Source organism: Antechinus flavipes, chromosome 3 (assembly GCF_016432865.1).
Source record: "Antechinus flavipes isolate AdamAnt ecotype Samford, QLD, Australia chromosome 3, AdamAnt_v2, whole genome shotgun sequence".
Lineage (NCBI taxonomy): Eukaryota > Metazoa > Chordata > Mammalia > Dasyuromorphia > Dasyuridae > Antechinus > Antechinus flavipes.
In genome coordinates this window covers 633,573,277-633,598,384 of record NC_067400.1, presented here as the reverse complement: position 1 = coordinate 633,598,384, position 25,108 = coordinate 633,573,277, and the positions used below count along the sequence as shown (strand labels likewise).

General features: G+C 41.0%; 1 protein-coding gene across 2 annotated transcripts; it reads right to left on the bottom strand.

The window, feature by feature from the left end:
* Positions 1-2,152: 2,152 nt before the first annotated feature.
* Positions 2,153-22,259, bottom strand: LOC127556875 (zinc finger protein OZF-like). 2 transcript variants are annotated; one of them, XM_051990359.1, is made up of 4 exons: positions 22,095-22,259; positions 10,105-10,231; positions 9,081-9,149; positions 2,153-6,292 (listed from the first exon to the last, which is right to left on the bottom strand). In XM_051990359.1, the coding sequence occupies exons 1-4, from the start codon at positions 22,098-22,100 to the stop codon at positions 4,908-4,910; spliced, it is 1,587 nt and encodes a 528-aa protein (XP_051846319.1). In that variant the 5' UTR covers positions 22,101-22,259; the 3' UTR covers positions 2,153-4,907. The 2 variants fall into 2 exon arrangements, with proteins under 2 accessions (XP_051846319.1, XP_051846320.1); XM_051990360.1 differs by lacking the exon at positions 22,095-22,259 and having other exon boundaries at positions 9,081-9,537; positions 10,105-11,540.
* Between the last annotated feature and the right edge of the window lie 2,849 nt (positions 22,260-25,108).

Genomic DNA, 25,108 nt, shown 5'->3' with positions numbered 1-25,108 from the left:
GAATTCAGAACATAACAGTAAGGAGGAGCAGAGGATTAAGGCAGCATTACCCAGAGCTCAGAAATCAAACCTGACTGTAATAATGATCATCATTATAAGCTGCTAAAAATAAAACAAAATCAAATCAAAATTCAGGATGAGTAAGGAAAGAAAAAAAAAAAAACTTCATAATAGCTACTTTGGTATAACAGAAGATCATGGTCAATATCCAGAAAATAGTGAGGTTGAAAAACAAGCCATTCCTATCCCAAAGGATAACTTCAAAGGTACACAACAAGCCCAAAAAGGAATTCAAAAATCAAATAAGAGATCAAGGAAATATTAGGGAGGATGGGGGGGGGGGGGAATGAAAGCAATATAAGGAATTATAAAAAGAAAGTTAATCAATTGGAAAAGGTAACAAAAAAAAGTCCTTAAAAAATAGAATGGAAAAAAAAAGAAATCAGTGACATTGTGAGACACTAAAAAAAAAAAAAAAAAATGAAACCAGAAAACATAAAAGAGAATCCAAAACATCTCATTAGAAAAAACTCGAGAACAAATAGAGGAGAGACAATATAACAATTGTTAGACTACCTTAAAATTATTATTTAAAAAAGATTCTGGATACAATTATTATAAGAAATTATGAAAGAAAATTGACTTGAAGTTCTAGAACAAGAGGATAAAAGTGGAAACAGAAAAAAATCTACTGTTTACCCAGCAGAGATCACAGAAGAAAGCCCTTCAAGAATATCCTAGCAAAATTTCAAAATTCCCAGGTTAAGGAGAAAATATTGCAATCCAACAAGGAAATAAGACAGACTTCAGTACTGCCGAAATAGTCAGGATTTCACAAAACCCAGCAGCTAACCAAGGTTTTGGTTACATTAAATTTCAAAGAACAATAGAATTGGACTTGCATCCTCAATAATTTACCCAAAAATATGGAATAGCATATAGAATGAGGGGGAAAATAGACATTTGACAAACTGAAAAACTTTCATGTATTTGTAACAAAGAGCAGGACTCAATGATAATTTTAATATAAAAGATGCAAAAAAATGGAAAACATTAAGCACTAATTCCAAGGCACTCATTAAGGCAAACTATTTAAAAATGAAAATATCAGTATAACTATAAGTAGTTTCAAAGGTTGGGGCTAATTGTGTAGAATGGGGTAGGAAAGGCTAAGAGGAAACAGTTATAAAAAATGTACAAGAGGAAGAACTAGAACTGAGAAGGGTGTGTGTGTGTGTGTGTGTGTGTGTGTGTGGCAAGCTGGTAACATTGTAACCTTCCTCTCTGAATTCATGAGGAAACAATGTATCCATCTGGGAGGATGTGAATATGTAATAAAAGTTGGGGTTGGAAGGATGACTCTGGATGCCTCCAGAAAGAAAGCAATGGAAGCCTGGGATCTGGCTCCCTTGGGAGTAAGGGGGAGAGTGAGAAGAGATTTGAGGGCTTTAAAAGAGCAGGCAGGGAAGCAGAAGGCCTGGGAAAGGAGAACTGGGAGAGATCTGGGTAAGATGTGGGAGAAAGAAATTCTGACACAGCTCAGGGTAAGGAGATCAGGGACAATGGAGGGGCAGAAGACTTGGGGGGGGGGGAAGGGAGGGCGCACACGGATCCTAGGAAAGCAGCTTGACTGTGTCCTGAGGAGTTGGGGTGGTTGCTTGGGATGCTGGTAGAATTTAGACTTTAGTGATTCTATTTATTCAGGGGTCCTCAAACTTTTTAAATAGGGGGCCAGTTCACTGTCCCCCAGATTGTTGGAGGGCTGACTATGTGGGCCTTTAAATAAAGAAACTTCATAGCCCTGGGTGAGGGGGATAATCATCCTCAGCTGCCACATCTGGCCCATGGGCTGTAGATTGAGGACCCTTGCCTGAGTCTAAAGGGAGCCAAGATAAAGGGAGCCAGGGCCTGGGGTCTGGTAGAGCATCAGCCCAAGAGCCTGGGGGATAGGGGAGAGAGGGGCAGAGCCAGGTAGGAATTTTTAGTGTCCAAGTCCAGAGTGGGTCCTCAGGGCAGGTAGAACTCTTGAATCTATGAGGGACTTAAGTCAGAAGGCAGAAGCACCACATTTGTAACCTGGATTCAGGAACAAGGTGGGATTCCTGGGTCCTTGTGGCCAAGATCTTGTTTGGGATGAAGACACCTACTCAAATTGATCACTCATAAAAAGCAGAATTTATTTATTAGAATCCCGAGCTGTGGATCCTACTCTGGTCTGTGAGCCAAAGCCCACAGCAGGAGAAAACCACTTTCTTGAAAATGCTCAGTTTTTATACATTTCAAACAAAGAACCCCCAAAATCCTACCCTCTATATGGTGTGATTGGTCACATAAATCTCTATTCCCCTATGTCGTCAGTGGAATGTACAATGGAATGTAGTCCAGGCCTTATCTAAAATCACTTGTTTCTGGAGAAGCCAAAAGTGAGGCCTTTAAGACTTCAATTAATTTATGTGCTTGATCTGTAAATTCTTCACCTTTTCTACACAGTCTGAAATTGGGAAAATGTGAATCAATGATAAATCTGGGGATGGTAACCTCTGCTGTTTGGGAAGCATTTAGGATGTGAAAAACAGTGATGGTGGGGAGGGGAGTGTAGATGAGGGGATTGAGGAAGGAAGGCTTGTGGCGCTGAAGGTCAGATGATCCCCCCCATTAGCAAAGACAAAGGCAACTAGCAAAAGCTCAGAGGTGGGGTGGGAAGTGGGAGGTAAATATGCTGGGAGGTGGTTAGACCTATTTTTGTAAGAAAACATACACTCCAACCCCACTCATTTCTTAGATGGGGAAACAGACTCAATGGTTCAGTGAATTGCCCAATTCCATTGCTAAAAAGTATCTGAAAATGAATCCTTCACCTCTGACCTGTGATAACAATGTTCCTGTACCTGCTCTCACCTCACTCACCTATCTAGGTGGTTTCCAATATAACACTGAATAATGGTAGTTATGTGGGCATCCTTATTTCACTTCTGATCTTACTGTAAAAGCTGCTAAGTCATCCCCGTGAAAATCCCTACTGATGGTTTTAGATAACTGCTTTTTAACAATTTGAGGAAAATCCATTTATACCTTCACATCCAAATATATGTAAATATAAAAGAATGCTGTATTTTATCAAAATAAATTTGCATCTATTAATAGAATGATGATGTAAAAGTTTTATTACTGATAGAATCAATTGTTAATAGTTTTGTCTTGATTTTTAAAGATTTGATAACATCTTCGTGTGATGCTTTTTTTCTTAAGTTTATTTATGCTGTGTTCAATTTCTTTTTTTTTTTCTGAAATAGGTTTGTCCAAATACATTATTTTCTCTTCTGCTATTTTAGGCAGTTTACATTTTTGGTGAATGTTGAAAAGAATAATTTCAATTAGTTGCTTTAATTTAATCTTCATTAGTGGTATATTCATCTTTCATATTTTTAATACTAGTGATTTGGTTTCCTTCTCTTATTAAATATGATTGATTTGTCTGTTTTATTGTATTTTTATAAAAACAATTTTACTAATGCATTTTTTATTCAATTTTGTTAATCTTATCTTTAATTTGTAGGAATTCCAATTCAATGTTTAATTAGAGTTTTTATTCATTCTTTTTTTCTACTCTTTTACATAACCAACTCATTGGTTTCCTTTTTCTCTATTCTGTTGATGTAAGCATTTAGAGATATAAAATATCTACTGACTATGGCTTTTAGTCTATTCCAAAAGTTTTTCTATGTTGTCACATTTTCATGATCTTATATTTATCTTTATTCTTTAACCCACTCACTAAAATTTGGTTGCTTAATCTCTGTTTTTGATCTGTTTACATGGTTCTTTATTAAAGAAAATTTTTATTGCATTTTGAACTGAAAAAGTATGTGCAGATGCAGAAACTCAGGCCGGAATAGGTTAAATGACTTGCCCAAAGTTACATAATAATTATCAGAGAACATTGGTTTTGCACTTTTAGAAAAAGCCCTCCTTCATCTGTTGTGTCCACCAGTATAAAAATGTCATTATAAAAATAAATATCCAACAGAATAAAAATATTTAGATTAGGACTTTTTATGCCACCTAATATCATGAAACAAAGTGAGTAGTAATCAAATGAAGAATGGCCGAAGTTATACCATAGGAATACCATGAAATATTATACAGGAGTAATAAGGAATCTTGGGATTTCAGAGACAAACTCAATCAATTTTCAGAACTTATACACAATATAAAATTGTAATGTCTAATGAGATCTGTGCTGTAGGACATTCCCTCATTCATTATATTTATAAGTTTTATCTGAAGCAAGATTTCTATACAAAGTATGAGATCCAGGTGAAAGCTTTTCTACAAATGTAGTTCTTATAATATTTCTTTCCAATGTGTATATGGTGATGTCTGGTGACCTTTAACTTCCAGGTAAATAGGTCTTCCTTCAGCACATTTATAAGTCTTCTCTCCACTCCATATCCTCGGATATAAACTCAGAGATGAACCTGAGCTAAAGACCTTCCCATGCCAAGTCTACAAAAGATTTATTCCCAAGCAGAAAATCCCTGCTGACTAACAAGCTCTGTCCTCCATCTATATGCCTTTATCCATGATTTCAATCTTCTAGAACTTTGCTGGAGGCAATTCAGGGATGAAGTGAGCCTGAATGTTTTTCCACATGGATTATATGAATGAGATTTTATATCTAGTATTGGCTCTCCCTTGTCTAGTCAGGAACTAATATGTTAAAAACTTCTCAATGATCCAGACACTCAAAGTTTTTCTCTAATATATACTGTCTGTTGTTAAGCAAGATTTGAGCTTTGCTTGAAGGTTTCTACATTCAATGTAGGTTTTCTCATGTTTATCAAGACTGTGGTGCTGGGTGAAAGCCTTTCCACAGTCACTACTGAATGTAGTAGAAGTCCTATGAATTAAGACTTCTCCCCAGTGTGGCTTTTATGATGGTTTTCAAGACTGTTTTTGTATTTGAAAGTCTTTCCACATTGCTTACATTCAAAAGCCTCCTCTGCAGTGTGGATTCTCTGATGGGAAGTAAGATGGCTGCGCTTTCTGAAAGCCTTTCCACATTTGGTACATTCATAAGGTTTCTCTCCAGTGTGGATTCTCTTATGTGCATCAAGATGGGAGCGCTTTGTGAAAGCCTTTCCACATTCATTACATTTGTAAGGTTTCTCTCCAGTGTGGATTCTCTGATGTTCATGAAGTCTGTAAATCCGTATGAAAGTCTTTCCACATTCATTACATTCATAAGGCTTCTCTCCAGTGTGGATTCTCCAATGGACAGTAAGACTGGAACGTTGTATGAAAGTCTTTCCACATTCATTACATTCATAAGGCTTCTCTCCAGTGTGGATTCTCTGATGTTTAGCAAGACTGGAGCGATTTGTGAAAGTCTTTCCACATTCGTTACATTCATAAGGTTTCTCTCCAGTGTGCATTCTCTGATGAACAGTAAGACTGGAGTGAGAAGAGAAAGTTTTTCCACATTTGTTACATTCATAAGGCTTTTCTCCAGTGTGGATTCTCTTATGTGCATCAAGACAGGAGCTCATTGTGAAAGCCTTTCCACATTGATTGCATTTATAAGGCTTCTCTCCAGTGTGGATTCTCTGATGTTCATGAAGTCTGTAACTCCGTATGAATGTCTTTCCACATTCATTACATTCATAAGGCTTCTCTCCAGTGTGGATTCTCTGATGCATAGAAAGACAGGAACGTTTTGTGAAAGTCTTTCCACATTGATTACATTTATAAGGCTTCTCTCCAGTGTGGATTCTCTGATGTTCATGAAGTCTGTAACTCCGTGTAAAAGACTTTCCACATTCAATACATTCATAAGATTTCTCTCCAGTGTGGATTCTCTGATGTTGAGCCAATTTGGAATAACACTGGAAATCCTTTCCACATTGATTACATTTGTAAGATTGGTTTTCTGTGTTAATTCTCTCTTGTTTAGCAGGAGTAGATGGCTCTCTTAAATGTTTCTTACATTCATAAGATTTCTCTCCAGCATGGATTCTCTGCTTGGCAAGGGAAGAGAGAGCAATAAAAGATTTATCACATTCAGGACACTCAGGTGTCCTCTCTTTAGGATGTATATTCTTATCTTTAGCAGCATTGGAACTCTTTCTTAAAGCTTTTTTGTGTATACTCCATTCACAGTGTTCCTCTCCAATGTGGTTTCTTTTGTGCTTACCAAGAACAGCCCTGTATTCGCTATTTTGAAAAAGGTCTTTCCATGAGATCATTTTCAGATTTGCACTCATCTCCTTTGTATCAAACCATGTCTCTGCATCTGAAAGAAACAAACACACATATGTATAAATATACCCTCTATTGCTGGCTGATAATAAAATCATTGACTTTTAATTTCTCCAGGCAAAACGTTTTCAAACTGAAATGGACAGATTCAATCATTTTTAAATGCTATTAGTTCACACCAATAAAGTGATTCAGTTAACACAGAGTTCCACACACAGTATAATGACATTGGAGCCCCCACAACAAAGCTGAGACAAAGGCAAATTTAAGGTTCTCATAATTTATAAACCAGGTTATGAGCTCTGAATGGCTGAGTAATCTGACCCAAATCCCTGCAGCAGAGATTACAATTTGAACCTGGAAACTGAGGCATCTCAATCCATTGCACTAGACAGATTTTACTTTCAATCCTTTCTTTCAAATACAATCTCGGGCACCACCTAGTTCTGCACCCCTGGGAATGTGCTTCTTTTTCTGAGTTTTACTTTAGAGTGAAGGTAATAATTGTAACCATTTCCTAGGGTGTTCGGAACATCAAATGAGATAAAACTCTTGGCACACAGTGGGCATCATATGCTTATTAACTACTATCATTGTCACTATGATTTTGATTCTCTCCACCTCAACTCTTCCTTCCTTCATAAACTTCCCTTCCCTTCTTTCTTTATATACATATGTCTATTGAACATGATGTAGTTCCATAAAAAACACTTTCCTTTGCCTGGATTAGCTAAGTATAAATTTCATAAACTTGCTTATTCTCAAACCATCTCCAAGTTTCTATGCTGGATTTAAAACTTCTTGATAGTTTCTCTTTGTACACCCAGGGCTCAATGCAATGAACTGAACAGGTGCTTAATCTATGTTTACTGATTGGTTGACATTACCCCGAGCTGATCACATGGCCTAACCCCACTTCAGTGTTTGCATGCTGATCCCTCTGAGAGGCCAAATGATGTTTCTATTTCTGTCTCTTTCCTGCTCCCTCTCACCTATGAACAAATCCCATAGTGAAAATAACAAGGGCTTCGGGCTTCTGATCCCGTTATGGAATAACCAGGAGTCTTTCCCTCCCATATCCCTAACCTAAGGGAAGCTGTCAGTTATGTAAATTAGACCAATGATCCTCCAAGAATGGGCCAAAGGTTGGCTAACAGGAACCAGGAAAAGGCAGAAAGTTGATGAATTAGGTCTGATTTCCTTCTGAATAAGGCGGTGGTCTCCACTCCCATTCACAAACTGATGAATGGAGATAGAGAAAATTAGGAAGGCAGAGTCAGGTCTGCTCTAGTCAGTCCTTTGTTCTAAGAGAGGGAGGTCATGCCAAGACATGTGAGTGACTTGGATTTAAGTGAGGGAGGGCTGCCCAAGGTCACAGGCCTCACTTTCCCCCACAGAGCCTTCTGTGTCCAGTGGTCACTTATAGATCAGGATTACTGGAGATGTCTCTGCGTGCAGGGGGAGACCTGGGCCTTCTTAAGGTAAGGTCTCCAATAGGTCTCCTGTGACTGAGGCTGCCCCCATCCAGTGATTAAGGCTAGGGAGCAATGGAGGCAAAGACTTCCTCTCTCACTGAATCCAAAAAAATCTCAATAAATAAAAAGGAATGAATGAGTGACTCTGGGAAGAACCTCAGGGTTTCTGCAAAAATGATTGCAATTTACATTCAGTCTGAGTCAATTAGGACTGAAACAAAGACCAAACTGGATTTAGCAAGGACCTATGGGTGGTCAATGAGAATCAGACTGATTTAAGGTTTGTTCCTTAAGAAAGGAACTAAGAAAGCAGCTGGTATCACAGTGGAAAGAGTACCAGCCCTGATATGAAGAGGATCAGGATTCACATCTGCCCTCAGACACTTAATACATCCTATTTCTGTGTCCCTGGCAAGTCACTTAACCCCAAGTGCCTCAGCAAAAAGAAAGAAAGAAAGAAATCTATCCAGGGATGATTCAGTGGTGAAGAGGGGGGAAAATGCTTTTAAGAGCATCTGTAAGTAAGATTATATGATATCTTAGGTGAACAGAGGGAAGGAAGGAAGGAAGAAAAGAAAGAAGTAAACAGGCAAGAAAGGAAGAAGAGAGAGAGGAGAGAGAGAGAGAGAGAGAGAGGGAGGAAGGGAGGGAAGGAGGCAGGAAGTAGGTCTTCCAACTGATCCATTCCAGCTTGTGGCCAGCTTTCCTCAGAGGTTGTTGCTTTTCCTACATATAGATCTGTGCTTAACTGTAGCCTGTGTGGGAGAGCTGGCAGAGGATGAAAGAATAAAGTAAAAAGTGAACAGCAGAGAACAAAAGAAAAACTACAGGAAAACAAAAGGTCATGGAAAGTTCTAAAATACAATATCTTTCATTTATGGTTTACAGAAATTTATTATTACAGATTTTGAGTCCTCTCTTATGTTCTGCTGAACATAAAACATTTTTAAAATTGTTGTTTTCTGTCTCTATTTTGTTTTTAGTTTTAAATAAATATCAAAAAAGTAAAAATAAATGCTTTTGGGCTTAAGAAAGGCCTAAGAAAAGTCATATTAGACAGCCTGAGTCCTCTTTCTTTGGTTGATAGTTAGATATCCCAAAATTTCTAACAAAGACTTCCACTAGGATTATTGATTCTTCATTAGAAGGGAACTGAAAGGCCATGGAGTCCACAGCCCTCATTTTACAGATGAAGAGACTGAGGTTCAGAGGTTCAGAGAGGTGCTCAGGATCTCACTACCACAAAAGTCTGAAAAGAGATTCCAAGCCAGTTTTCCTGCCCCCAGGCCCATCATATGAAGAAGCCTCTGGAAGAGCAGCCTGCACCCCAGCTTCCAACTCACTCACCAGGACAGGAGTTCCTCAGGCCTCTTCTCTCCACATGGAAGATGAAATTTTCTCTGGGAACTGGAACTCCTAGAGAGGGGGAAGATAGTGGGTGTGAGCCTGGACACTTGTTACTTATTCCTCATTGGAATGAGGAGGTTTGAGGCCCACTGGGTGGTTCCAAGGACAACTCAAAGATGGTTTTCAGGGTGCTTATTGCCAGGGGAAGAGGGCAGAGGGGAAAGGAGACCATGCAGGCAATCTGGAAGCAGAAGATCCCGCTTGTGCTGCCTCCTTCCCAGCAGGATGGCCACATCCCACAGCTTCCATTTTCTGGACATTAGAAGCAGCTGGAAGCACAGAGAAGGGGGCACCAGGCCTGCAGTCAGGAAGCCCAGAATTCAAATTGAGATTTAGATACGTCCTGGCTGTGTGACTCTGGGCAAGTAATTTCATCTTTTTGCTTCAGCGTCCAGACCTGTAAAATGGAGATGAAGATGGTGTCCAAAACAAAGGGTTTTGGTGGGGATGAACTGCAATAATGTGCATGAAGGAAGCTCTGACACAAGATCTGGATCCCAGGAAATGTATGGAAAGACCTCCTCCCTTCCCTTTCTCTCCCTGTATCTGTCCAGGCCTTTAGGGGATTTAGGAAGGAAGAACAAGGAAGAGTCCACTTGCTGTGCTGGGGATTTATGAGTTACAGAAAGGGCAGTGAGGAATTTTATTTATTTATATTTTTTACCAAAAGAACACTGCAAAGAAACAATGGTTCCCCTCAAGAAGAAGGGGGTTCCTTTCATTTTGCATGTTCAGTGAAAAGGGAAAGGATCACTTTTCAGAAGGTTTGCAGACACAACTGCAGGGTTCCCATCCTACATTGCAAAGACCATTCATAGAAGAACTAGGCAGCAGTTTGAGGACAAGAGGCAGCCCTTGCGCCTTTCTGAGAAATGGTAAAAGCCTGAAATTCTGCCCCCTAGGGAGGGGATGGTGACACTCCTGTTGTTGGCAGTTCCAGAGTTTCAAGGGAAGCGCTCCTTACCCAGGGAAAGCAAGTTCTCAGCATTCTCCAGCATGACCTCCTTGTGCAGCTCTTTCTGATCTGGATCCAACAGACCCCACTCCTCTGGGCTGAAGTCCACAGCCACATCCTTGAAGGTCACCAACTCCTAAAACACCAACACCCAAAGAACATAAGAGTTGAAGCACATTTCATAACTGACCTAATCCAATGCTCCTCAATTTATAGAAAGGACCTGAAGCATAGAGGAGGGATCTGCCCAAAGGTGACAGCCCTTACAGGATTCAGAGCCAGCACTGAAACCAAAGTCACCCAAAGACCAGTGGAATATAAAGAAACACATTTTAAATTTTCTGGTGGAATAAAATTGAGAAAGTCTTACTAGGAAATGGTACTGCCTGTGGAATCAGGAAAGTTATGGGTTCTATCAGAGAGAGATGAGGATTTTTCGAGGTGAAATCAGACAGTGCTATGTTAAGAAAATGGCATGAAGTGTTTGTGTGAAGGTAGTGAAATGGGCAAAGGACTGGCCCCCTTCTTTAGCAGTACTTCAAAGGCCTTAGGCTAGCAGAAGAATGTTTGCTCAGCTAGATTAGGGGACTTCTTTTGCACTTCAAAGTGCCAGATCAACAATGCTCCTAAGGGTATCTGTTCCTTGAGGGTGGTCTCAAAACCCTGATCCCTATCTATGTTAAAACATCTGGCCCGGTGGATTCTCGTTTCATCCAGTAAAATCCCCATTCTCTTGTAAAAATTGAGTCACTGTTTAATGTCAGAATGTAACAAGCCGAACAGAAATGCTTATAAGGCTGTCTCTAGTTCTATGAGACATGGAATTCGATCAGAACTCCGTCCCTAGCGCGGTACCAAATAAATTCTAAATTTTACTCATTGCGGCTGTCTAGACTTTTATTGCCTATGCTATTTCATTAGCAAGTATTATGTGCTGTAGAGCCAAAACATTTCCATAATCACAGAGAAGAAAAAAAGATCTTGTGAATTTTGCAAAAGCCAGAAAGTAAGTTTTATCCAGATGAAAACACTATCCTTCCCCCCAATAGTATTTTATTTTTCCAAATACAAGTATAGTTTTCAATATTCATTTTTGTAAGATGTAAGATTTCAAATTTCAGAATCACACACTTCTTAATGTATGATTCTAGATGGACCTAATTGCAGTTTTGGGGGCATAGAGGATCCTCGGGAGATAAAGAAAATAAAATGGAATAAAAGAAAACCCACAAGGAAGTAAAGAAATGCTGGACAGCTCCTGAACAACGTGTAGCATTTATTATGTAAGTTTGTTTTATATTAAATCTGATGTTGTATTCTGCTAGGTAACTGACATTTTTTCTTCTCTTATTTTGTATTTATGGTTTTATTATAATAGAGGCTACTAGATGAGCACTGGCCCTGAAGTCAGGAGAACCTGAGTTCAAATCTGCCCTCAGACACTTAATACTTCTTAGCTTTGTGACAATGGGCAAAGTCACTTCACTCCAAATGCCTGGGGTGGGGGGGAGGGGGAATTACAATAAAGGCAAAAATGGCAAAGAGAAGGGATTCAGAGAGATTTGGGAAGCTCTGTGAGGCCTGAGGCTGAGTAACAGCAGGAGGACCATTTCTGCTCTGCTATCAGCCGGGAATGGACGAGCTTCCAGGGTTCTGCTCCAGACAATACTCAGGGTCAAGGGTTTCCAGGAAAGTCAGTGGCTACAGGAGGGAGCTTGGCCACAGGATATAGGAAGAAGTGAGAAGGGAGGGGTGTGTGTGTGTGTGTGTGTGTGCATCAGTATGAGTAGAGTGGAAGATGGTGCTGGACTAAAGCAAAGACATGATACCCACAGGATAGATACTAATGAGTCAAGGGGTCACCCTTGTCAGTGACCTATATTGAGGGAAAATTTAAACAAACTTATTGGGGCAGCAACTGGGGGAAGGGGTTAATGCTCAAGATGCCAAAGGGACAGTGATCAGTCCAAAACATAGCAGAGAGGAAGGCAGTATTGTTATTACAGCATTCACTTTCCTGCCTCCTCCAGATCTGTGGAAATGGCCTCTTGGGCTGATGCTGCTACATCTGTGGGTAGAATACACTCACCTGGGGTGGGGATCTGTGGCTCTCAGGGGCCATTCCCTCTGGCTCCACCTTGGGCCAGACCTTGTCCTCTGCAGGCTATTGGGAGGGAAGGGTAAGGGGAGGGAGGGGAATGATAACTGAACAGATGTCTTTCCCTTCTTTTCCTGGACAGGGGACTAGCCTACAGGAAATCACAGAAAGTAAGGTTCCAGGGGAGTTACTAAGGCCCAAATCAACAGAAGGAGGGAAGCTAAAAAGAGGGGCAGGTTGAAAAATTAAAATGGTGGAGTCAAGAGGGGAAAAAAAGGCAGGATATTGCCTGATTTCTCTCTAGTTTCCTATGAAATAACTTTCAGTTAATAGTAGAGTGACAGAACCTACAAAAGAATGGAGAGAAACAATTTTCTAGCCTTAGATAATTTAGAAGGGCTACAAGAAAGATCTGTCTCACTTGGGTAAAAGGGGAACAGAGTCCCGGGACATATGAACAACAGGAGCCCATTGGCAGGTGAACAGCCAGTTTCAGAGGCTTTGGCACAAGTGGCAAGGAGCCAGTCCCTGAGTCTCTGTCTTTGATGCAGGGATCATTTTTTTTTTTGAAAATTTAATTTTATTTAATAATAACTTTGTATTGACAGAATCCATGCCAGGATAATTTTTACACAGCATTATCCCTTGCAATCACTTATGTTTCGTTTTTTCCCCTCCCTCCCCCCCCCCCCAAGATGGCAAGCAGTCCTATATATGTTAAATATGTTGCAGTATATCCTAGATACAATACATATTTGCAGAACCAAACAGTTCTCCTGTTGCACAGGGAGAATTGATTCAGAAGGTAAAAATAACTCAGGAAGAAAATCAAAAATCAAATAGTTCACATTCATTTCCCAGTGTTCCTTCTTTGGGTGTAGCTGTTTCTGTCCATCATTTATCCAATGAAACTCAGTTAAGTCTCTTTGTCAGAGAAATCCACTTCCATCAGAATACATCCTCATACAATATCGTTGTCGAAGTGTATAATGATCTCCTGGTTCTGCTCATCTCACTTAGCATCAGTCCATGTAAGTCTCTCCAAGCCTCTCTGTATTCATCCTGCTGGTCATTCCTTACAGAGCAATAATATTCCATAACATTCATATACCACAATTTACCCAGCCATTCTCCAATTGATGGGCATCCATTCATTTTCCAGTTTCTAGCCACTACAAACAGGGCTGCTACAAACATTTTGGCACATACAGGTCCCTTTCCCTTTTTTAGTATCTCTTTGGGGTATAGGCCCAATAGAGACACTGCTGGATCAAAGGGTATGCACAGTTTGATAACTTTTTGGGCATAATTCCAGATTGCTCTCCAGAATGGCTGGATTCGTTCACAACTCCACCAACAATGCATCAGTGTCCCCGTTTTCCCGTATCCCCTCCAACATTCATCATTATTTTTTCCTGTCATCTTAGCCAATCTGACAGGTGTGTAGTGATATCTCAGAGTTGTCTTAATTTGCATTTCTCTGATCAATAGTGATTTGGAACACTCTTTCATGTGAGTGGTAATAGTTTCAATTTCTTCATCTGAAAATTGTCTGTTCATATCCTTTGACCATTTATCAATTGGAGAATGGCTTGATTTTTTATAAATTTGAGTCAGTTCTCTATATATTTTGGAAATGAGGCCTTTATCAGAACCTTTAATTGTAAAGATGTTTTCCCAGTCTAATCTTCCCTTCTAATCTTCCCTTCTAATCTTGTTTGCATTCGTTCTGTTTGTACAAAGGCTTTTTAATTTGATATAATCAAAATTTTCTATTTTGTGATCGGTAATGGTCTCTAGTTCATCTTTGGTCACAAATTTCTTTCTCCTCCACAAGTCTGAGAGATAAACTATCCTATGTTCCTCTAATTTATTTATAATCTTGTTCTTTATGCCTAGGTCATGGACCCATTTTGATCTTATCTTGGTTGATGCAGGGATCATTAACCAAGCTTCTGACCCCAGAGCAAAATGCTTGGGACAGTGTCATCTGCTAAGGAGAAGAGCTCAACTTTAAAAGTCACAGTATAACCTGGGAAATGAAACACACACACACACACACACACACACACACACACACACACACACCCATACACACACCAAAATACAAAGCTCTGACCATAGAAAGTTATTGTGGTTGAAGGGAAAGTCAAAAGACAAACTCAGAAGAAGACAAGATCAAAATGCCTCCAATGTGAAGTCTCCAAAAGAAATGTGAATTGATCACAATTCCTGGTGGAGCTCCAAAAGGATTTGAAAAATCAAATAAGAAGTAGAATAAAAATTAGGAAAAGAAAAGTGAGTGGACCTAGAGAAACATTAAAAAAAAAAAGTCACCAGTTTGATTTAAGGAAAGCACAAAAATTCATTATAGAAAACTACTTCTTTAAAGGAATTTGTCAAATGAAAAAGTTACACTAAAGAAAATCATTTGTTAAAAATTTGGAAGCCAATGTAAATAAAATATACATGGAAAGAATCCACTGATCACCTCCTGAAAGATATCCCAAAATGAAAACTCTTAGTGAAGAGGGGAGCCCCAAAACTCTTTCTCTTTCTCTCTCTCTGATTTCTGGGTAAGCCATTGGGAAGCTCCTTGAAGGAAAGATTCTCCTTGAACCCTGCCTTTGTAAAGAACCCTGCCTGAGGGAAACAGGATAAACAGCTTCATTCTGTTATCCTAAGAGACTGGGTACCACTCCATTGATAACACTCACTACTGATTAAGCTTCCCATAGAATTAAAGATCAGTCGAGAGACACTCACTGAATTCTACAATTCTCTATTCTAATTCCAGCTCAAGCTGCACCAGCCCCCATCAAGAGCAAACCCCACCTTATAGCCAAGGCCTCAATTATAAAATTAACCAAGTTGAGGCTCAATTTTTGCAGAAGACCTAATATGCCATACCTGGTATAGCAGCAACTCTCTGCCCACTGAAATGAAATTGTCTTTCAGAGTTACCCTCCTTTCATCCCTCTCATCTATTTCCCTAACAAAATTTTATATATATATCTCGAGACTTCTCTGCTAGAAACCACTTCTCTGTCAGACATTGCCACCAAGGAATTCAGTCTTTCTATTCATGCATAGCAAAGGCTAATTTCCCAATGCCGATAATAAACTTTTTTTTTTTTACCAGTGTAGCTTTTTGGGTTCTTAAATTCCTTTACAAAAGACCTCTGCGCTGCAAGAAGGGGGTTCCCACAACTACCTAGGGGGATTTAGGGGTGGGTAACCTCATCATTTGGTTTCCTGACCGGGAACCCTAAAATCTATACCTTATCATTTGGATTCCTGACTGAGAATCCCAAAATCTAGACTTCATCACTAGGAACACTATAGCTAAATTGAAGAACTCTCAGGTCAAGAAAAAAATTTGGAAGCAGGCAGAACCAATTTAAATATTGTTCAGTAACAGTCAGGATTGCAATATGATATTCCAGAAGGTAAAGAAGAATGGATTACAGCCTAAAAATAAAAACTAACAGTCTTTCACAAAAGAAAACATTCAACAAAAAAGGGAATTTTCAAACATTCTTGATGGAAAGGCCTGAGCAGAACAGAGAATTCCAATTTTCAAATAAAAAGCTCAAGAGTAGCGTAAAAAAGTAAAGAGGAAAGAAAAAGAAATATCTAAGTTAACAAGACTAAACTGTTTATGTCCCTACATGAGATAATACTTCTAACTCTAGTTAAGAACTGAATTTCTACTGGCTTGTTGTATGGCCTTTGTCCTCTAAGAGGACCCAGACATTGGGAAGGGGAAGCTAAGACTGGGAAGTTAGTTAATTGAATTGGGACAGGGGAGGAGAGGCTGGTGAGGTGCAAAATCGCCAGCCTCACTTCCTCCTCCATAGCCACCTGGTTCCAGTGGTCAGATATAGATCAGGATGACTAGAGATGGCCCTGGAAGCAATGGAGCCCTTGACCTAAGCCCTCAGTCTGAAGGAGGGAACACATACAGCGGGATTAAGGGCTAGAAAAGAATGAAGCCAAGAATGACCTCTTTTATCCAGTCAAAACCAACAAGTCTGAGAGGGAAAAGTCCCCAAGGTTACTGGCCATAGGGACAGTCAGGAGTTTACATAGAAGGGACAGGGAATAAGATAACTGGGGAGGGATGGTATAAAATTGAAAATTGGCTCACCTTCTCTTACTCCTACTGTTCTGACTCCCTTCCTCTCCCCCATCTTCCTACAGACCCAAGGCAGGAGGGATTTAAGGCCCCAGATGGGATGAGAGTGTATAGAACCTCGATGTCCTCTGAGTCAGATATCTCCCTGCCAGTGACACTCGGTCCTCCCAGCATCCCTTCTCCCCAACAGACATATTGTCTAGAAAATAAACAGACTGAGGGGTCCAGTAGAGGTAAAAGCTCTGAGATGAAGCACCTATGGAAAGACCAAAGGAAACCTAAAGCTGGGAGACAATCTAGTCTGGGATTCAGCTCCCAGGACCTATGGTGAGGGAAGAGGCAGGGAGCTGGGAAGCCTTGGTAAAAAAGAATGAACTTAAGTGTCCAGAAGTGATTTAGGTAAGTAGTTAAATCAGGAAAAACAGGATGGCTGAGTCCTGAAATCTAAGTAGAAGATGAGGGAAGATTCCTATGACTCTTGGGTAGATTTTAGGCTTAGAGAATGTGGAAACAGTGAGCCACATGCCTGAGAAGCAGCCCAAGATGTGCAGGTTCAGAGAAGTTGGCCCAGGAAAGAGCTTTAGTTCTTGCAATCAAGGAAAGTTTCTGGGGGCAGAAAGTCAGAGCCTGTGGAACCTCATAAGAAATTATGTCTGAAGCCACACAATAAACAGGAGCTAGAAGCAGAGGTAAGACACCCGGGTCCAGAAGTGCAGGCTGAAAGTGGGATTCCTAGGTTACTATGGAGAAAGCCTGCCTTTGGGCAAATATAACCAAATGGTAAGCTTGAGGAAGAGGATCAGTGGCTATTTGTGAAGTGTTTGAAAAGGGGTCAAGAATTAATTAAATCGTCAGACCTGGCAGGAAATTGTTCTGATAGATGTGGAGGACATTGGCCATCACAGCTGATAGAAGTGTGAATGCTTATGCAAGGGCAGCCAGCAGAAGCCAGGACTTGTGAGGAGCCTGAGACCTACCCCAGTAGAGATAAATTCCACTAAGTAAAAAATGGCACATCCAAGAGAATACACAGAGATCTCAGTTCTAGGCCTTCCTGTTTCCCATTAATCTATTCCAGGAAAGTCCTCTGAGTCTGAAGAGCCCCAAGCAGCCTAGCCCTTGTTGGCTAAATGCAGGATGCATTGCAGCCAGATAGGCTGGAATCCGACCAATCTACAAGCAGGCTGCTGCAGTACTCCAAGGATGAGATGACAAGGATCTACAGGAAAAAGGTTGAAACATCAATGGAGAGAAGATGGAGATTTTGCAGGATTGATATGATGTAAATGGGGGTGAGAAACAGGATTCATGTAGGACATCTTGGTTGTGAGCCTGAGGGAATGAGAGTAGTGGGGGCACTAATAGAAAGAGGGAAAGAAAAATAATGCAATCTGACAGGGTAATCGTAAAATATCTCAAATAAGAGAACTTGTTCAATATGTCTAAAAGATTATTTGGAACAGAGGGGATTGAGATAAACTGACCTCATTTTTTAAATATTAAAAAATATTGTATTTCCCAATTATATGGAAAGACAATTTTTAACACTTAAAAATTGTTTTTCAGTTCCAAATTCAGGATGAGTAAGGAAAGGAAAGGGAAAAGAACCTAACAATAGCTACTTTGATATAAGAGCTCTGGGTTAATATTCAGAAGATAGTGAAGTTAAAAAAGAAGTCATTTCTGTCCCAAAGAGTAACAAAGGTATACAACAAGTCTAAAAGGAGTTACTGGAAGAACATAGAAAAGGAATTCAAAAATCAAATAAGAGATCAAGGAAATATTGCGGGGGAGGGGGAGGGGAGGAAGCAATCCAAGAAATTATGAAAAGAAAGTTAATCAATTTGAAAGGGGTAAAAACAAAAAAGTCCTTGAAATACAGAGTGGAACAAGAAGAATTGAGTGACCTTATGAGACACCAAAAAATAATTAAACTAGAAAAAATAGAAGAGAATCTGAAACATCTCAGTAGAAAAACTGGCGAAGAGAACAAGGGGAGACAATATAACAATTGTTAGACTACCTAAAAGTGATTATTTAAAAAATATTCTGGATACAATATTACAAGAAAATAGGAAAGAAAATTTCCCTGAAGTTCTAAAACAAGAGGATAGAAGTAGAAAGAGAAAAAATCTAATATTCAGGAACTGAAAGAGATCAAAGGAGAAAAACTTATAAGAATATCCTCGCAAAGTTTCAAAATTCCCAGCTTAAGGAGAAAATATTGCATTCCATCACTGCAATCCAGCAAGGTAACAAGACACACTTCAATACTGCAGAAATAGTCAGGATTTCACAAAATGCAACAGTTTCTACTCTAAAAGACATGGGTTTGGTTACATTAAATTCAAAGAACCAAAGACCTGGAGTTGCATCCTGAATAATTTACCCAGAAATCCGGAATAGAATATGGAATGAGGGGGGAAAATACACATTTGAGAAACTGAAAAGCTTGACCAGAATTCAATGGAAAATTAAACCTTAAAGACTAATTCCAAGGCACTCGTTAAGGCAAAATATTTACTCACAGAAATGACAATGTTATCGGTATAACTGTAGGTAGTTTCAAGGTTGGGACTGAATTGTGTAGGATGGGGTAGGAAAGGGTAAAAGGAAAAAATTTTTTTAATGGGCAGGAAGAACTAGAACTGAGAAGGGGGGGGGGGGGGATAATTTCTTTTTCATGTAGGACCACTCCTACTTAGCCAGAGGTGAAAAGGAGATTTCTATCCAACTTTTGAGTTGGAGATTAGTCCAGGGACACTCATTCAATTTCAAGATTCTCTATTCTGATTCCAGCTTAAACTGCCCCACCCCCACCAAGAGCTGCTCATACAACAAGCTTTTCTCCGCTCATTTCCTTGCAGAGGACCTAACATGCCATGCCAAGGAACCTCTCTCCTTGGTATAGCTGTGACTCCCTGGCTGCTGAAAAGACATTCTCTTTTCAGAGTTACTCCCTCATTATCTTTCTCACCTATTTCCCTAACAGGACCCTGTTCACTTTCTCTGCTAGATCTTTAATAATAAACTTCTTTTTTTCAGTTTAACTTTTTGGGGTTTGTAAATTCATTTACAAAGGACCTGTGCCAACCAGAAGGGGGTTTCCACAATTCCCTGCCCTCCATCAAACCTCATCAAGATGATTCCCCCATTAGCAAAGACAAAGGTAACTAGCAAAAGCTCAGCGACCGGCAGGGAGGTGTAGTAGTAGACATTCCGGGAGGTGGTTGATTTACCTGGGATTTGCCCCTATAAAGCTGGCTTGTAGGAGGCAGAGAGATCTCAGCTCCAAAAGTTCCAGTTTCCAGCCAGCTCTCTCTAGATGATTTCTCCTGGGCCCAAGAATTACCTCCTTAGCCAGTCTCTGAAACTTCCCCAAAAGAGCAGTCTCTATCACACCCAGGACCAGGATGTCAGAGCCAGAGCTGCTTCCTCCCCCAAACCCCGCCCTCCATCACGTGAAATGTCTTGACAACTAGAGGCCCAACTTCTGCCCTGGACTCCTCCCAGATTTCCAACTCCACCCCAAAGCCCCATTAGGGCTCACTCCTTCTGCTCTGCATCAGAAAGGTTGGCTAGATAAAATCTGGGCAGCAGCCAAACAGAAAATAGTGGGTCCTATACTTGAGGTGCTGACAGCAACTGGATCTTGGGAAAAAGAGAACTCTACTTAACTTTACCTGTTAATCCAGTTTGGATTGGATTTTCTCTAGTCTCAGTTAGAATGAGGGCTCACTTAAAGGCCCACTTGTTCTCCCATTATAACAATAGGGATGTTTGAGCCTCTACAGGGAGATCACTAAAAATCTGACATTGAGGTGATATGATTAGGAGCTGTAGGAATAAACATTCTGCATAATTGGATCAGAATGACTCCATTCTACTCTAAATGCAGTAAGTCCAGAGGGTCAAATGGTCAGAAGGATGAAGTGATTTTCCTATGCAAATACAACAAATGTAGCTAAGATCAGAAAAGAAGCAGAAAATTGGAGAGGAAATTTATGGACAGTAAGTTAGATAAAGCTCTGATCTCAAATACATAAAAAAAAAAATTGAAAAATCTGTGAGAGAAATTCCTTCTCCAATTGAGGAATGATCAAAGGAAATGCAAGACAATTGCCAATGAAGTCAGAAGAATTTATAATTAAATGAAAACAAATGCTGTAAATCATTTTTGATTGGAGCAATGCAAATTAAAACAACCTTGGGATGTCACTTGACATCTATCAATTGGCTCAAATAAAGAGAAAAGCAATAAATGTTGAAGGGAATGTGGAAAAAAGTGGGATATTACCTTTGTTGGAAGTGGGAACTGCTCCAACCACTTGGGGGAACAAAATGGAATTAGGCCCCAAAAGTTATTAAACTGTCTCTATTCTTTGATTCATAAAATATCAGTAGGTCTGTTTTCAAAGATGAAGAGGGAAAAAGGAAAAGAATCTGCATGCACTAAAATGTTTGTAACAGTTCTCTTTCTGAGGGCAAAGAACTGAAAATTGTAGGGACGTCCATCAACTGGGCACAATATGTGATTAGGTCGGAAGGCTTCTCCACTATTAGAAATGAAGAACTCAATGATCTTAGAGAAACATGGGAAGAACACAAAGCAAAATTACCCGACCCTGCTCCGTGGCTCCCAGAGGCCATTCCTGCTGGCTCCAGGTTCCCTTCTTGGGCCAGGCCTAGGTCTATCTGCCTACTGAGCTGGGGAGGATTCCAGTTGGGGAAGACTTCTTTCCCTTTTTTTCAGGGACAGGAAGCCGAGTACAAGGAATTACAATAGTGAGGCCCTACAAGAGTTATAATGATCATGACCCTATCCTAAGGGGAGAGACTTCAATCTTCAGAGGGAGGGAGAAAGCAGGGAGGGAGAAAGTAGGGAGGGACACACACAGTCTCTCTTTCTCTCTCTGTCTGTCTCTGTCTCTGTCTGTCTGTCTGTCTGTCTGTCTGTCTCTCTCTCTCTCTCTCTCTCATACACATAGTGGTCTAAAAGGGAGGGAAAGTTGGGGTGGGGAGGGCTCTGGATGGAGCCCTCCGGAATGACTAGGAGAAGCCAGACACTGGGGGGACACACAATCCTGTCTGGGATGAATCCTCCGCAAGGAAACTGAGGGGCCCGAAAGAAGAGGGGACAAGGAAGCAGGCGCTTCGGTGCCGGGGTCCAAGGCGGGTCCTGGGGCAGGGAGGCCGAACTCCGGGACTGGGAGGCCGAACTCCGGGGCTCTGAGGGGGTGTAAAAAGTCATCTTGTTCTGCGCCCCTTAGGACCCCGTCAATGCCAAGCGGCTGCCCCAGACAAATCTCCTCACAGACTAAAGGCTCAGGAGCCACACGCTGGATCACAAAGTAACCGCGCGCTGGGCGGAAGCCACGGCGCCGCTGCAGCGCCAGGAACTCAGCCCCGAGCTCGGCCAGCTCTGGCCAGCCCTGAGACCTCGGGACCCCGAGAGGGCTCGTCGTTTGGGGACCATCTGGGGAAGTAAATGAGCTCGCCCCAAGATGGCGGGGGGGGGGCGCTCCCAAAACCCTCTAAAAAGGAGACCCGACCCCAGCCGTGGCCAAGCGCCCAGCTCTAACTTGGCGGGGGCGGCAGGGATGCCCTAGGCCTCGGCCCTTCTGCGCTGGTCCCCCTTCGCGAGCCACGCCCTCTGCCTCAGTACCCCTCCCCACTTTCCCCTGCGGTCTGGCTGCCGCCCCATTTCCCCTCCGCCAAGCGGGGTCTTTCCCGGAAAGTACCCAAAGAACCAGGCGCGCCTACCCCCATTCCTTCCTTTCATAAACTGGTCATCCAGTCACTTGGCACAGGAAGCTCCGTGGGAGAAGGCGCGGCCGGTAAGGAGCCATGTAGTCTCCCTGAAAATGCAGGGAGAGATGTAGACGGCGCCATCACCTCCTGATTTCCTATGTCCCAGAAGTCTCTGGGCCGCAGTCTGGAGCTGGGGTGCTCCAGTCCTCCCTCCCCCTCCCCCCCAGCCTGTGCTCCGTGATAAAAGAAAAAAGGGCCAAGGGGACAGATTTATTTTGAGTTACAAGCTATTTATAGGCCGTAATACAATTTGAGAGAGTAAAAAAAAAAAACCTCCCCTGAAATCCTGTGGGAAAAGGAGCTGCTCGTGGCCAGATTTTTTTAGAGGCGAATCTGAAAAGCTAGGTCCCACCTCAGGTGTGCAGACTGGGTGGACTGTGGGTGCTAGGGAGGGATAAGTAAGAACCGCAGGAAGAAAACCCCAGCCAGTCCTGGATTTGGAGTGAGGGTCGTTTGCCCACTCCCTCCTGCTGCGGCGGGAGGTCTTTCCAGTGTCTGACCAAGTCCTTCCTACTGAAGGTCTCTAGCCCCGTCCTCCAGCTCAGGTGTCTCAAACCATGCTCCTCTTAGTAGGGGTCTCTAACCCGCCACTCAGGTAGGGGTTAAGTCTCTAGACTTACCTGAGATGGCATTGTAAATGAATTAGAAAATAGAAATGTCTTTCTTTCTTTTCCTCCGTCTCCAACCTCAGATTCGGACTTCATCAATTCTAAGGCATTCCACAAAGCAAACGATTTACTTATAGAAGTGAAAATGTTATCGGTGTAACTGTAAGTAGTTTGAAAGATTGGGGCTGAGTTATGCACGATGGGGTAGAAAGGTAAAAGGAAACAATTACAAAAATTGGTCAAGAGGAAGAACTGGGACTGAGAAAGCAGGTGAGGGAGGGTGGAGAGCTGGTAATATTGTAACCTTACTCTAGGAATTGAGAAGGAAACAATATATGCATCGGGAAGGATGTAGAAGCCTTCTGAATATATAGAGGTGAGGAAACTGGGGGTGAAGTGGGGGAAGGACTTTAAGGTGGATTAGTATTGGGATTGGGAGAGAAAGAAGATAGTTACAAGAATAGGGTAAAAAGGGGTTTGAGAAAGAAAATGGTGGGCAAAAACAAGATGAAAGGACATTCAGTTGTTTGGATGGGATGTTTAAAGTGGCTCTTTGTGATAGCAAAAAACTGGAAATTGCAGCAATCCTTATCAATCAAGAAGTGGCTGAACAAATTTGTGGTGTTTAGTTGTAATGGAATACTATTGTGCTATGAGAAATTAGTTCAGTGGTCTTAAAGACATGGAAAGACAAATAAAATAAAAGTTGAGATGAGCAGAATCAAGAAAACACTGTATGCAGTAATAGCAATATTGTTAAGAATAATTATAAATTTTATTTACAATTATAAATGTTTGCTGTCATATGCAACTATCTTTTTTTTTTCTTGTACTGTGTTGTGGAAATTCTTATTTTCTTCCTTGAGCTGAAAAGAATTAAAAAAAAAAATTGTTCACACTTCTGACCATGTCTGTTGCATATACAGTCTTGGTGGTAAGCAGACAGAGTGCCAGGCCTGAGATCCTTTCAAGTTCAAATCTGGCCTCAGACAAGTAGTAGTTGTGCAACTCTGGGCAAGTTATTTAAACTTGTTTCTCTCAGTTTTTTATTTGTAAAATGAACAAGGGAAGGAAATAGGAAACATTCTAGTACATTTGCCAAGAAAACCCCAAATGGGGTCACAAAGAATTGGACATGAATAAGCAAGCAAACTCTGGAAGTATTCTTTCTATGCCTTGTGTATGAGGCCTTCATGAGGGCACTCTGCTGTAAATGTCTTCCCCTTAAATTGGCCATTTTATTTACTATGAAGCTGTCCCACTTTGGGCCATTTTCTACTCTCCAGAACTGTATCTTCTAGTTTTCTTTCATTTACAAAGTGATGCTTAGTATCTATGCATGTATTCCAGGAGCTAATCTTTGTCTACAGTGTGAAATACTGGTCAGAATCTCTTTTCTGCAAGATTACTTTCCAGTGTTCCATAATTTGGTGGTGGTTTTTCCATTATTTCATTCATGTCTGACTCTCTATGACCCCATTTGAGGTTTTTGTTACAAAAATACTGGAGGGGCACTAGGTAGTACAGTGGAGAGAGCACCAGCCCTGAAGTCAGGAGGACCCGAGTTCAAATGTGACCTCAGACACTTAACACTTGCTAGCTGTGTGACCACGGGCAAGTCCTTAACCCCAATTGCCTCAGTAAAAAAACAAAAACAAAAAAATCCCCAAGATACTGGAGCAGTATGTCATTTTTTTTTCCTCCAGCTCATTTTACAAATGATCAAACTGAGACAAACTGGATGAAATGATTTGCCCCCATCACACAGCTGGGAAGTGCCTAAGGCCAGATTTGAAACAGGAAGATGAATCTTGACTCCAGGTCCAGGACTCTGTTGAACTACCTAGATGCTCCTTTTCTGTTTTCAAGGAGGACAAATTCATTTGAATGATTACCACTCTCTGACAGTTTTTAGATTTTTTCCTCCTCCCCAAATATTGAAAGAGTATATAGGGATGGGGTATGAATATACTTGGGATGAGAACATGGATGCAGAATCAGAAAGGACCATAAAAGTCACCAAGTCCCACCTCTTCATTTTAGAGATGAGTAAATCGAAGCACAGAAAGTACCTGATATCAGGATGTTTAGTCAAACCTTCTTGAGCCTAAACCCAGAGTTCTGTGCTTTACAAGTAATACCTTCATTTACACTGTTCTAGAGATCAATTTGAATGAAATGTGACTAAATGTTTAAACCCCATGACTTCAATGGACACTTATGACCTAAGGAATATTTTTTTTTTAAAGCATTTTCATAGTGACAATGCTCGCAAAGCACTTTGCAAATATTGTCTCATTTGATTCTTATATCAACCCTGTGAAATAGATGCTATTATTATATGGGGAAACTCAGCAG

Excerpts from the sequence above, each read along its gene's own strand:
- LOC127556875 (XM_051990359.1), bottom strand. Across the intron at positions 9,150-10,104 it reads TGAGAACTTGCTTTCCCTGG|GAGTTCCAGTTCCCAGAGAA; the intron begins GTAAGGAGCGCT and ends CCCCCTCTCTAG. Across the intron at positions 6,293-9,080 it reads CCTGAGGAACTCCTGTCCTG|ATGCAGAGACATGGTTTGAT; the intron begins GTGAGTGAGTTG and ends TGTTTCTTTCAG.